Source organism: Crinia signifera, chromosome 3, assembly GCF_055691185.1.
Source record: "Crinia signifera chromosome 3, ASM5569118v1, whole genome shotgun sequence".
NCBI lineage: Eukaryota > Metazoa > Chordata > Amphibia > Anura > Myobatrachidae > Crinia > Crinia signifera.
Genome location: NC_139219.1, coordinates 10864165 through 10878837, shown reverse-complemented (window position 1 = coordinate 10878837; position 14673 = coordinate 10864165). Strand labels below are relative to the sequence as shown.

The window sequence follows — 14673 nt, the reverse complement described above, 5'->3', positions numbered from 1 at the left end:
CCCATAAGGTACATGGCGGTGCTATGTGGCGCCACCAAGTGCCACTTGATCTACCAGCTCCTTAAATTGTATAGTAGGGTCCTCACAGTGATTTTAAGAAACACATGAAGATCATATCTTTATGTAATCATGTTTTACAGCTATAGCAAAAAGTTTTTCTTTGTCATTCTCTTTGGTTTTCCACTTTCTGGTTAATGAGTTTTGAAATAAAAGAATCCAATCCTCTTTGTTAGAATCTGTGTGGAGTTTTTGCCTTATTATTAGAAACAACTGTGAGCTCAAGAACAACGCTAAAGAATATTTTTTTTTTAATGCATATTTAAAAAATGTTTAATTTCCCTTACTATGATGACCTCTTAAGCCTGTGCAACCATTATGCAAATCGGAACTTTAATCAAGCTAAATTATTAAAACTGATTTCAATAGCTGGGAATATTATAGGTCTTCAATCCTTCAATGACGTTCTCTGCTTTCATTTCGCAGCTTCATCGCACAGAGCGCTACCTACAGTATCTAAGGTCAAGTCCCTTTGGATTTACGGCTATTAAAACTGGCTCTGGAAATAATTACATTTGTATATCAGTAACCTTTGACCTTCCCCCCCTCATCCATATTAAGTAGATGGATAGGTGAAAAACTGTCAAGATGCTCATTTGCATATCCCCACCCACAATCCCCCAAAGGATTCAAACAAAGGGGATACAGTATGTTTTAAAATCCATGTATTTAGCTTACTATAGGAAAAATTCCCAGTTTCCCTATATTGTATTTTTAGACCTTTTTCATCTTTAGTACAAGGGTACGGGTTGTTAGACCAACAGTGGTTAGGTGGACAGTCACAAGGTCAACTAGTATTGGTCAACAGTCAAAAGATCAACACATGAAAAGGGTCCTGGTCAAAAAATCAATATGGAAAAAGGTTGTCCAGTGTTTTTCACTTTTTGGGTGTCTATGTCGACAGATGATGAAATGGACACCGTATAAGTGTACCGCGTCCCCTAGCATGGCTCACTGTGTCGCCATTCTTCAGGCACTATTATATTATCCCTCTATGTCCACTGGGATGGTAAAGTGTTGTTTTATTTATTTATTTTTTAAATCATGAAAAACTCATGTGGACCTTTTTCCATGTTGACCCTTTTCACGTTGAACCTTTGCTTGTGTCAACCTTTTGATGATGTCATCCAAATGCATTTGTTTAACCACCGATTCTGATCTGATGCGCAGACCTGTGCGCTACGGTTCGAAATGGGAGATCGCCATGGCTGCCATAAAGATTTTTCGGTTTTGACAGCCTTGGCTGGGATCGCATGCAATACATTGTATGCGATAGGAATGCGTACGGTGTATCGTATACGATACTACTACCCGAGATTAAGGATATCGTATGTGACTTCGACCCTCCAACAGCCGTATAAGTGTATGGGAACCTTTAGGTAAGAAATGCCCATTACCAGGGGCAGAACTCTGGGAGGCAATGGAGTCATATGCCGCTGGGCTCCTGCTCCCAAGCGGGCACCTCTCCTCCCCTGCTAGTTTAAATCAGTTAATTGAAAGCCATCAATATCCCTTCTGTAGCTGAGCTCTGAAATATATATGTGTGTGTTCTCTCTCTCTCTCTCTCTCTCTCTCTCTCTCTCTCTCTATATATATATATATATGTGTGTGTGTGTGTGTGTAAAACACATACATTTCAGAACATACACATATTATATAAGGTTGTATGTTTGTGTGTGTGTGTGTGGGGGGGGGGGGGGGGAGCACCAATATGTATCTTGCCTCTGGGCAACTGTAACGAACTTACGCCACTGCCCATTACTGCTCCGAGGATCCTTTCTCTACCTTTATTATAGTATAAATCAGAGAATACTACAGATGATTTATTCATATAAATGAAACTATTTACATTGTAATTGCTTCATAAAACAAATCTATCAATAGGCAATAACGTAGAAGCCTAGCAATGGCCTATTTACCATATGAGGATTTTATAGGTAAAATAAAGAAGAAAGAAACTAGACTAAATTTAGCACATACAGTACAATGAACTCTTAAGTGATTTGGGAATATGACGTTTTCTTTCCTTGCTGTTATTTTGGATATTACTGCATTATGACATACACTATACTGCAAAAATAATACATACAATATTGAATGCATATTACTTTCGCAATAAAATTCATAACTGAGAAAACAGATATTTTAGAAATGAGACTTCTCTGGTTATATGTTTCATTTGCAAACTGCCGCTTCCTCCTCGTCATATGCAGAACCCACGCTGAATTGTTAATGTGAATAGGTAATGTCTGCTTTCCTATGCTCTAATGTCTGTATAATTGTAGAATTGTGGTTGTAACAATGAGGCCACAGGAATGGGCTGCGCATCAGCGGTCAGTAGTGTCATGACCCAAATCGCTAAGTCGTGCCCTATATGTGTCCATATATGTATGTATGTGTGTGTGTGTGTGTTTGTGTGATGTCAACGCGACAGCCGGAATTCAATGTTCCAGCTGTCGAAAATCATAAAGTCCGTGGATGGGCGAAAACGACTGTGCATTGCCAAAAAGTGGCCATAAATTCGACAATCTGTGGCCGTTTCCGACAAAACAGATCCGACTTTTTAAACAGTTGGATCTGACACCCTCCAGTGCGGTCTTTAAAGGCAGCATCGAATAAGTGTGTGACGATAATTTTCCTGTCGGGGAAATATCCGCACAGATTGACTACCCCTATATGTAGGATTTTGTATTACGTGGCTGAATTAACAGTATATTGGTATTAGTGTATATTAGCATAAATTTATATGCACAGTAGTTTATTTATTAATAACCCATCTCATACCATAGACTGGTTTACCATTGATAGGTTTCATGGGGGAGTATTCAATGTTTGTTCCAACATCATTTCGTCCGTCGGTAATCAATTTCTGACATCCCAGCGTATTGAACAGATGTGTGCGGATATTTTCGACTGTCGGATATATTGGCACACATTGAATATAAATTATGTCAAGTCACAAATAAGTCTCTCTGATACCTCAAGTGACTATTCTTTATAGTAATCCAGACAGATTAGGGATTTAACATTCAGATAAAGCATTACATGAACCTATTTACATATTCCTGAATTTATGCAGTTTCAATATCATTCTAATATGTCTCAATTTATAATAAACACCCTTTAGGGACAGTTCTTAAATATGCCTTACATGCTTGTAATATTCCTGCAGCCTCACAGAAGCTGAACTTTAATGTGTCAGGGAGCCACAGCGGACAGAGAACCCTGCATCTGTTCCACCGCCGCTGTTCTCTCTTCCTGCCTAGCTGGCACTACTGTACAGCAGACCTAGCCAAAAAAAATAGCTCCCACAGGTACGTTTTAATGAGGCTCTTCAATGATTCATTATTTCAGCAATTTTGTTTTTCTCGGACCCTGTTTTTGAAATGAGGAAGCTGTGCGATGACCAAATTCTGCAATGTTAGTAAGCACTCTGAATCCCTGCGACCATCTAGCCAAGAAAATTAACTTTCATTTTCGTTCCTTAATTAACATTATTTTGTTTCTGCCTGTGTCAAAGAAACCCAGAATAACTGTCCAAACGGCTTATCCCCCCCCTTTCCTCTTCCCTAGGTAATAACATTTAACCATTAACTCATTTAACCTGAACAGTGCGCTTCATTTTATAAAATTAAAGACAAGTGCGCTATATAAATTAAACTTACTTACTTACAATATTCAACTCAGTGTTCTGTCCCCGTATGATACCCTGTACTTGTACTACATTGTCTAAAGCTGGGTATACATTAGCCGATTATCATTAACGATATGCATAATAATGATATTTTATTGCATTTCGGCTAATGTTATGTACTATGGATAGAAAACCGCTATTCGACGTTCTGCCCTGTGCGCGAGCTCTGAATCTGCGGTGGCATTCTGAAAAATGTGAACCCTTTGTAATGGCTGGCGGCAGGCAGTGAAGGGGTGGCAATGCAGCATTATCAGGGCAACTACAGAGTATTGCAGGGGCGCAGTTCAGAGGATTGTCCGAGGTGGCTACATGACATCATACGCAGCTGCTGCGACTCAAAAGATGGCGGCCCTGCGTCTGGCTTTGCAGCTAGGCTGTGCAGCAAAGCGCTAGCAGAGTAGCAAGGCAATCTCAAATTTCTGCAATTGTTTTGTGGGAGGTACCAAGCTTGCAGGCTGTCCTGTGTATGGGCGGGCCCCGCATGCTGCAGCTGGAGGTTGTACAATCCTTACTGAATGAGGGTCTATATCATAAATGTTGCATGGTCCTGCAAGTCGTTAATGACCCCCCTGTTGTCTGTACATACAGTCAAATGATCTGGGATGTGGCTGCTAATTGATATCGTTAACGGTATAGTTTATTGTATATATGCACTATGTCATTTGCCCAGTAATTCTAGACAGTTCAAGGTAAATTGCTTAACTACATCCATCATAGACAATATCGTTTAATGTGTACCTAGCTTTATATTGTGTCGCTGTTTTCTTGTGTGCTCATTTTTCTAATCCTTTTTTTTCACGGCGGCAGGCTACGCTACGTTTTCAGCATAGCCCAACAGCTGCCTAGCGTAGTCAGCGTAGTGTCCTCATGGCAGATCTTTGTAGTCAGCGTAGTTTCCCTGTCAGGCAGCGGAGTCAGCGTACTGTCCCCGCGAGCTGCAGCTCTGTCCCCGGCAAGACTAGTGAGCGCTTCTCACACAGTGCCGGTAACCGCCAGATCCCCTGCGCTAGCGGACACCGGCGGAGAGGTGATCATGCGGGTGCCGGCGAAGATGCGCTCCATCTGTCAGAGACGCACGAGTCACAGAGTGACGAGCGAAGGTGGATTACTTGACGTGTTTTCCGCGTCCCTTCGCGGGGCTCACTACACTTCGGGCTCAGTGGCTTGCTGCACTGGCCACACTTTATAAAGTCAACTCCACTCTGACGTGGATAGTGGGGTATGTACAGGGCGAGAGGACACGTACCACTACGCTCGCCACGCTTCGGGCAGACGTGGAGAGTGGGGGTGTTTCAGGAACACATTCACACCTGTCATGTCAGGCAGGTTGAAAATGGTCAATGGTTCCCACACAATGTAATAAGCGGTGACTGACTACGCTAACTGCGTAATGCTGACTGACTACACTAACTACGTAAGCTCAGGCTGGCCCCGAACGGGCAGGATCACGAAGCTGATACTGACAGGGACGCCTGATTGAATACACTAACTACGTAAGCTCAGGCTAGCCATGAACAGGCGGGAACACGAAGCTGATACTGACAGGGGTGCTGACTACGCTGATAACGCTGGCCACGGTAACACTACGCTGATTCTGACAGGGACGCTACGCTGACTACGTAACTGCCGCCGTGAAACTACACAAGTAGTTTCACGGTTACAGTAGACTTTAACAATATAGCTGCCTAAAGAGTTGATTTAGCAGGGAGGACTTGCGGGCATAGAGACTAGAGGAAAGTCTTGTTGTGAGAGAGAGTTGCATAGAGTGGGCGTGGCCTTGGAAAAGTCCTGTAATACAGGATGGGAGCAGGTCATGTATGTGGATGATCCTGGAAAGCTGCATTGAAATCATTTCAGTAGCATTTATTTTTGCATTAAAGAGGGACTTTTTAATGAAATAACAGCATATCTGTTAAATATTGCTTAACACTTGAGTGGTATGCCCGGAAAATTGCCGCAGCAGGCTGTCCCGGAAAAGTTCTGGGCATACCACTAAAATGAAGGTGTGCGCCAGTGGTGTCCATCACCTGTCCGGGCACCCCCCCCCCCCCAGTGGCTGCTCTGCAGTCCCCTCACCTCTCAGCTCCGGCGATTACGCCCCCGCCGCCATTGGTTCAAGTGATTGACAGGCGGCAGGTTCTGGGATGTTCGGGGGGAATCGAGAGAGTTCAGGCACCCGAGTCCTCCCGAGCCGCCGCAAAACATCCCCGAGCCTGCCTCCTATGTGATCACACTGACAGGCGGCTGGGGCAGCGGCGGTAGCGGAGCTTCAGCGTACTAACGCCTGAGCGAAGGTGAAAGGGGAGGGGGGGCGGAGGGGAGGGAGGCGGCCTCTGACGATCTGTGGTGGGTTTTGCTGGGGCAGGACGAACCTGCCCTGGTAGGTTTGTCCTGCCCCAGCAAAACCCACCACTCAAGGGGTTAAAGGAACAGCATACAGATGGAGCCGGCCTTAGTGTTGCTGGCGAATCGCCAGCAGCAAGCTGCTAGCAATCCGCCAGTAATACGGCGCTCCATCTGACTGAGACGCGCTTGCGTCCCCACGCACGCGCGTCTCAATATCCGGGTGGCGAGGCGGACCCAATACTGTTCGCCTCCCGCTCGAGGGGGCTGGGGGGGACCCGAGGGCACTGCGGGGGGGGGGTGCGGTCGTCCGGTGTGGGCACCGGGCGACCGAGGGCAGCACCGTCGGAAGGGGACGCGCGCGCGTCCCCTTCCGGCACACAGATGGTGCGGGGCAGGGGATGGTGGCTGGCGTCGCCATCCCCTGCAAAGATGAATCCCGCTACATCTGTATGAGATTTTATTGTACAGGTTGAGTATCCCGTATCCAAAATGCTCGGGACCAGGAGAATTTTGGATAACGGATTATTCCGTATTTTGGAATATTTTAATATTTCAAGGATGTATTTTGAAGTATCTTGCATTTATGCTGTATAAACACATCAAGCACATGAAATGCACACAAATATATTTTATTACCACATGAAATGCACACAAATATATTTTATTTGTTCAAAAAACAAGGTTTCAAAACATGAAACAAAATTTGTGTACTTTCTCAGATATTGAATTTGAATGCCAAGCAATCATTTTCTTGTACATATATAGTGCCAGTTACATATCATGTCCTCAGTAGTGCTGTTACAGATGTCCCCAGTGAGTCTTTAGCAAAAAATTTTTATTTTTTTTTACTTTCTGGAATGTATGGTTTTCGGAATAATTCGGATAACGGATATTCGGATACGGGATACTCAACCTGTACACGCTTTCATCATATATATATATATATATATATATATATATATATATATATATATATTATGTCTAGAAGGTGATTTTTGGTGACGATCAATTTTCTCACTTCATGCTTAACCACGATTGATAAATTAGGTACCAATTTAAAGATTACAGGTGGCCATACACACGCAGATTTATCTGCAGATCTGTCTGGTTGGAACAAAAACATGGTTATGAATGAGAGCAAATGACAGTTGACCATTTGCTTGGAAATGCTGGAAAACTGTCACTCATCCATAACCATGTTTTTGTTCCAACCAGCCAGATCTGAAGATAAATCTTACTAGTGTATGGGCACCTTAAGTTCTCTGCTTCTGGCAAAATATTAGGAATTGCACATTGTATGGTTTGTTTAAATTTTTAAAAAAAATTCCAAGTTAAAAATGTACTTTTGGCCCTAGAGTTCTTTCCCAGGATGCGTCGGTACAGCTCGGCTAAGATGATCAGTTTTGCTCAGCTACTCCAAATGGCTACAAGTGAACCGGTTCTTCGTTCATCCTTCTACAAACCACCAACCTCGCAATAAAATGAATCGTATTTTATTTGCGTGCAAATTTTTCGCACAGACCACCTAGCATTCATATATTTTGAATCTTCATTTTTAGCAGACACTGCAGCCAGCTTTCATGGCAACACAAAGAAAGCAATCATTAGATATGGCAACACAGCATTTGTGAGCGTTAATAACACACCTAGCAGGTTAAGGATTTTCTCAATAAAGGATGATTTTGTCAGTGTAAAATCCCTGGAGCGTGTTGGCCAATTTCAGGCAATTTTTATTTGGTATTTTCAGTGTATTCAAATCTCCAGAAATCTCATTTCCTGACAAATGGACAGGAAGGGTGATTCATTACACTCTTTCAAAAGGTTAATACAGCCAAGCTTGCCATAACTCACCTTTAACTGTTAAGGGGACATGATAAATAACACCCCTCAGAGACAGGGAGAATATTGCTTTGTATATCTGCAAATGGAGCCATCTGTCTCCTTACTGTATCTCTGCCCACTGGACATTGAAGAATTTATTTGGGGACATGTAAGTTAGTGACTGTGACCTAGTTTCTAGTTAACTATCCTTAATAACATGTGGTATTACTTTATCAACTGCGCTACTGTACTGTGTGTTTAGCGACAAGTCGGTGGTTATTCCCGCAAGCTGACATCTTAATAGAAAAAAATGGCAGCGCACATGAAAATACTGCAACATTGTAGTAAATTGGGCAATTCGGGTTAGCCATGCGGTGATATTGTTTTCTATGGATTTCTTACTGAATGACCCATGGAAAATACACCCCAACTATAGGTTTTGTGTTTACCCCTTTGAGTGCCAACACCTCTCTGGGAGATGTGCAAAATATCCGCAAAAAATACCAGCGACGCTCACATTTGTTGTACAAATTCAAATAAAAGTTTGCTTGGCAAATTTCACACCTATTTTGACAAGGCACTTGGCACTCAAAGGGTTAAGACCATGAACATTTAATTAAAAGTTGATTGCGTGAACAAAATGGTAGCACTATATTTTTATTAAACAAAATCTGGAAAATACTTTTCAGCTTTCCAGATAGTGCCAAAGATGTGGGCAAACCAGGTATATAATATAAAATCTACTTAAAAATTGTACACTTATTTTGTACTTATTTGGCCTCCATTCATTGTATGTCCCCAAGCCTGACCCTCCTTCACTGTATGACCCCCATTCACTATGTACCCCACTCTGCCCCTGTTCACTGTATGTCCCCCAGCCTGCCCCTGCCCCCCTTCTCAGAATGGCCATCACTGCCTCCATTCACTGTATGTCCCCCAGCCTGACCCTCCTTCACTGTATGTCCCCCACTCTGCCCTGTATGTTTCCCAGCCCCTTGTGTGAGCCAGAGGAAGGAGAGGCAAAGCAGGCACTGCAAGGACAGGAGATGCTTGGGCTTCCGCTGCCGCCCTCCTCCGCTCTGCATGTTATGGAAGCAAGCTTCCCCCTTGCTGCCCCCCTCCCCAAACACTGCTATCACTGTGATTGTGGAGTAGGGTGATATACGATTGCAGCAGCACGGGTAGGACGCCAAACACATCTGACTGTGGCAGCCGGCACCTCCTCACTGCAGCAGACAGCAAGGTAAAGGTGCACTCACCGGGGCCCCACCTTTAGTGTCCTGTCCTGTGCTTCCCACATTTGATGCTCTGCTGGAGGCTGCTGGCCACTTGAAATGACAGCACGGGCCGCAATTGGCCCTCGGGCCTGACTTTGGACAATCCTGGCTTAGCTGTAAAATGGTGCAATTTTCAGATCAGTCTAAAGCGAGTGGGGTTAAATTATGTGATTTTGTGCTATTTAGCCACATCCTCTCCAAAAACAGTTGTGAATAACAGTATTATGTCCACATCCTGCCAATTTCTCTAGGAAGTGTGCGGAATGTGCGAGATCCACCCTCTTTTCAGGGGATACGGATGACTATCCAAAAAGTTGGATTATCCTGGAGCTTCCAGAATTGTAGGCAAGTATGCTCTGAATGCTACAAAAAGCTCTAACATATATTGGCAACTTTATTTTTAGATGAAGTGACCATTACACTAATGTTATAATGTCTATTACTTTAATTAGGCCCTGTACATTTCTTTAAAAAAAAAAATAGAAAATGTATTCACCTGTGCGTCCATCCCGCTGGAAGTCCACATGATACCATTCTCCGTCATTTACTTTTTTCTGCAGTGCCTTTATTTTAATGGTCCCTGATCCCATGTCCAAAAGTAAATAGAGATGACCATCCAACATCTCAATGGCAAAGAAATCAACCTTGATCATTTGTGGGTTCTTGGCATCTTTTTGGTGTCGAGGTTTACCGTGACTGAACAGTATTAGACCATTGGGTTCGGTTGTGCGGAAGTCAAAGGATATTGAGCCGGTCTTTTTGGCGTTCCATTTTGGCAAAGAGATAAACGACTCTGGAGTCTCAAATGTAATTGGATCTAATGTTGCTACATTTTCACATTTAAAGGCAACCACTCCATGAACCTTCATTTTAGGGTCACCTTGCTTGGCTAGACGTGACAGCTCTAGTCGTACGTCATTGTTTTTGTATACAACCTGTAAAAGAGAAGGACAAATAACATTGAAGTATGTGGTCAGTAAATATAATTAATAATATTCACATTGTACATATATTATTATTTGAGTACATTTTCCATTTTTTGGGGAGGGGGGGGTTATGTAACAGAATCACACAAAGGTGTTTTTGTAGATGAATCTTGGGATGTACACCTAGTGTACACCCCTATGAACAACTATGAGTGAGTCAAAGACAACTTAGTCACATCTCCACTTGAGGTTGACGGGGGTCGAACTAGGTGACAATGGGGCATTAAACTAAGTTGAATAAGAGTATGTTATGGGTTTTGCTGAGTTTAATTTATAGTCCCTGTCCAATGTTTCTTCCCATCTATATTCCTTATCATGTGGGTTCCAGACGTAGTACTTAAGGCACACTAACAGCCCAGGTGTAAAGCATAACCATACTTGAGCACAGGTGACTAAATTATTACCTAGTTATATATATTTAATCATCTGTCATGGATATCGCTAACAGCCATAAGAAAATGCCTTGAGGACCGAAGTTGGGAAGCACTGTCCTATCCCCTGGACATGCTAGGGTCAAATATTCTTGTCTAAAGCCCATGCATCAACCAATTTTTGAAATGTGGGTGAACCGAGGGTGCCTGTAAGAAGCCTTTGCGTACACAGGGGCAAAATACAAACTCCATACAGCCAGTGCTAAATGGATGCGGATAATGATACCGGCTACTTGCACACGTAGGCGGATAGGGGCAGTGCAACTGCTTTGACAAATTTATTTCCAAGTCTGTGATGCTCATTCAGTTGCAATCAATCGTCTATTCACAGGAGAGAGAGGATCGGGGGCATACGAGAGGCTCATAGAGCACTGGCCATGCACCAATAGTGGCAAAAAAGGGGGCATGGATCGTGGCATTGTCACAAAGCCACACCCCCTTTAACAGGAGTCCCGCTTTGTATTTTTCAAATGTTAGGAGGTATGTCCTATGTAATAAATATTTTGTAGCAGTGTTAATTTTCAGAAATGAAAATTAGTACAGTACATACCAAGTGATGTCACACAAATGGTCTGGCTCTGATTTGGAAGTACAATATATAAGAAAAAGCAAGTAACTTTGTATCTGGAACAAACCATGTTACCAGGCAAGGGGTGCAAATAAATTTATATTTTTTTCTGTGCAGGGTAAATACTGACTCCTTTTGCATGTACAGTTTTATTTTTACATTGCAGTTTGGATTTCAGTTTGGACACACCCTACCCAAATCTTTTTGATCATGTTACATCCGCCCTACATATATGCAATTTGGTTTTGACCAGTTGCAGAGTTACTTCCAAACAGTATCACAAGATCTGCGTCTCTCATCCACGCTCATTACTTGCTCCGATACTCGATTGCAGGACTTTCTTAACCTTAGCCACTTAACCTTCATATACTGTTCCTATCTAATCACATCCCCCACTGTACAGTCCACACATATCCTCTCCTATCTAATCACATCCGTACTGTACAGTCCACACATATCCACTCTTTTCTTCACATTTTCCGTCCTCCTGACCCCTGGCCGAACTGCTGGGTCACTGTATCTTACAGCACACCGGGAACCTTTACATTCTGGTGGAATTAATGCAATAAAGAATACGGTACAGATGGAGCGCACTTCATTCTTGCAGGGGCTTGCGCGTACCAGTCAGATGGAGCACTGGTTCGCCAGTGTGGGCGTTCTGGGGAGCCCCAGTGCTGGCTGAGAGGTGCTCCATCTGTATCTATCCTTATGTATCAATGCCTATTTCCCTATAGATTGTAAGCTTGCGAGCAGGGCCCTCCTACCTTTTGTCTGTCTGTAAATACCCAGTTTGTTATATCACTGTCTCCTATTGTAAAGCGCAATGGAATATGCTGCACTATATAAGAAACTGTTAATATATAAATAACGGACTTGCTGAGTGTGCAGCAAATCCTATTAGGACTGTGTGACCCCACAAGATGTGCTACATGCTGTCTGCAATGGACTGATCAGCAATTACTCAACTCGCGTTGCTATTAGCAAAGCTGAATTTTCTCCATCTGTCATTTCTGCTGGTGATTCCAAAAATCAGCTATCATAGGGTACAGTACGAGTACCAGCGAGGAACGGTTTTATCCAGCAGTGAGCAGCCAGGAATAAGACTTCTGTGACTTTTACTTTTATGCTTCGTAAATGATCATTTTTATACGGGAGCTTAAATCAACTGTGAAAACATAAAGTCCAAACTAGTTCATAGAGTTCTAGGGGTAAAGCTGATGACCAACAAAACTGGTTTGAGGACACTGCACAAGGTTTATCAAAGCTTGAAGAGAGAGCCTTTGTTTGAACACAGGAGAAGATGTATGAAGCAGTGATAAGGGAGGAGGAGAAGTGAGCCAAAGAAGTAGCCCATGGCAACCAATCAGCTGCTTTGAATAATTTTATATTATGCAAATTATAGATGTTACTTCAGCGCTGATTGGTTGTCATGGGCGCTTCTCCTCTGGTGGAGAACCAATCTTCCTAATCCTGCCTCCTGTTCTGTGACGTCATTATGTCACGGTAGCAGGAAGTGCATGCACCCAAACTTGCTGACCAATGGATTGGTTAGGTGGCTCTGAAAAACAAAGTGTCTCCCCCAGAAAAGATGGGCATTTCTCCTGGGCAGTCATTACATGCCTGCACAACTCTTCTAGGTCCTGCTAGTGTCAGGCAACTAGGAACAGTGGTGGCTTCACAGGGGGGGGGGGAGGGGTTCAGGGGGTTGGGGGATTGGCTGCAGTACAATAAAAAAATTCAAATAGGGGAGAAACACCAACTGCCATTCCAAACTGACTCACTGGCAGGGGATGTGGCTCCCCAATTCGAATTTTGGACTGTGCTGCAGCCACCACTGTCTAGGACCCACCAGAAGACTTCTGGTTAATAGCACTTTGTATGAGTCAGGCTGCACACAGGTATACTGCACAGGTGTCGCATATCAAATCAATCAACCAGTGTGTTACCTGGTTGTGCGCCCAAATGACATGGCGTTGCGGCTAAGATACAATTTTAGGCAAAAGTTGCAAAAACGAAAACTAGCAGAGTCTTCCGAGGAAACATCTGTATGTAACATTTTTGCATCTCTCGGCCGTGTGCCTCTTAAAAATTCTCCAAGCATTATAAGGCATTATTTTATACGGTGACTGGACAAGCTACTGTACAGCAACTATTTCATTTAGCTGTTCGAGCAACACATTACAGGGTTTCTCTTCACTATCAGCATAATGCTAGACTACAATACTGACGAGGATAAGTCAGAAGAGATTTGAAAAGGGGAAGGGATAATATCCCAGGAGGTGGTGGCACCTAATTGGACTGAAGCTGCAACTAACGACCTACATACAGCCTTCAACAAGGCACCGAAGACCAATTTCCTCTATATCAGCCTTTATCTCCCAAACAGAATGAATGCCTATGAATACAGATATCAGGCCACAGTGATTTCTAAGTATAAATCTTGACAAGCGGCCTTCTGTGACTGACTGGACCAAATGGATCAGTGCAAAATAACTAATGTCTCCAAATGACTAGACCGTTCTGTTGTATGAATGTGTATTGGTTACGTCTGTAGAATACTTTGTTTTATTGATGTTTGTTAGACTCATCAGGTTAAAAAAAATATATATATATATCAGTCATATGTTTCCACTGTCCACGGGAGACAAGAACTACTGTATCCTGTATCTATGACGGAAGTTGATTAAATTTAAACAGTGTCTACAGTATGTTTGATCATTATAACATTGCAAAACAAGCTAATAAAAAATTAAAAGGAAAAATGCACCTTCCCAGCAACTTCAATGAAAGATAATGCAATGATATTGGTGAATAAGAAGTATGTGTTTTTACTTATGCAGGTGCATGTGTTGTAAATGTGTATAGAGTGTTATACAGTATATCCAGAGAAATACTGTACAATGACAACTGCATCCAGCAGCCAAAGAATTATGGCATTGGGACAGTAATGCATGCCGAGGAGGGTGGGTTGGGGGGTGTTCGGAGTGCCCACGAAGCCCACCTAACAGATTTTTTTTTTTATTGCCCGCATTGCTCTGCAGCTGAAGCCCCACCCCTCAGCTGTCTTAATAGACAAATCATGACATGAAGTGGCAAAACCTAATGACTTCCTGCACCCAGGCCTCACTCCCCTCAGTAAATTGTACCGGCTGGTGTTGTTGAACAAAACTGACAGATTCGGCTAAGTATGGTGGGTGAACATGTATGAATGGGTGTAAGCTGCTGTAACTTTGCATTCATTGTGCTGATTTATTTTTTTCACTTGAATTGCGGTCCCATTTTATTGAAGTATATATTCCAAAAAAATAGGCACTCACTAAGTTTTTTCAGATGTGCATCATTTTTAATTTCAATAAGCCCAGAACATCATTCAAAAAATTAAGAAAGGGCCAGTCCCTCTTGCTACTACTCAGAAAGGAAGTCGGAGGATGTAGAGTGGTACGGAAAAATTAACTTTGCTTTTAAAATATTCATTATAAATGTAGTAAATATA

General features: G+C 42.8%; 1 protein-coding gene across 21 annotated transcripts in view; it reads right to left on the bottom strand.

Moving 5' to 3' along the window:
* NRXN1 (neurexin 1) overlaps nucleotides 1-14673 on the bottom strand; it is a 1139759-nt gene that overhangs the window by 612666 nt on the left and 512420 nt on the right. For all 21 annotated transcript variants that reach the window (XM_083175246.1, XM_083175248.1, XM_083175250.1 and 18 more), the window contains one exon: nucleotides 9692-10130. In XM_083175246.1, coding sequence (XP_083031372.1) covers nucleotides 9692-10130 — 439 coding nt within the window. The remainder of the gene's footprint in view (nucleotides 1-9691; nucleotides 10131-14673) is intronic.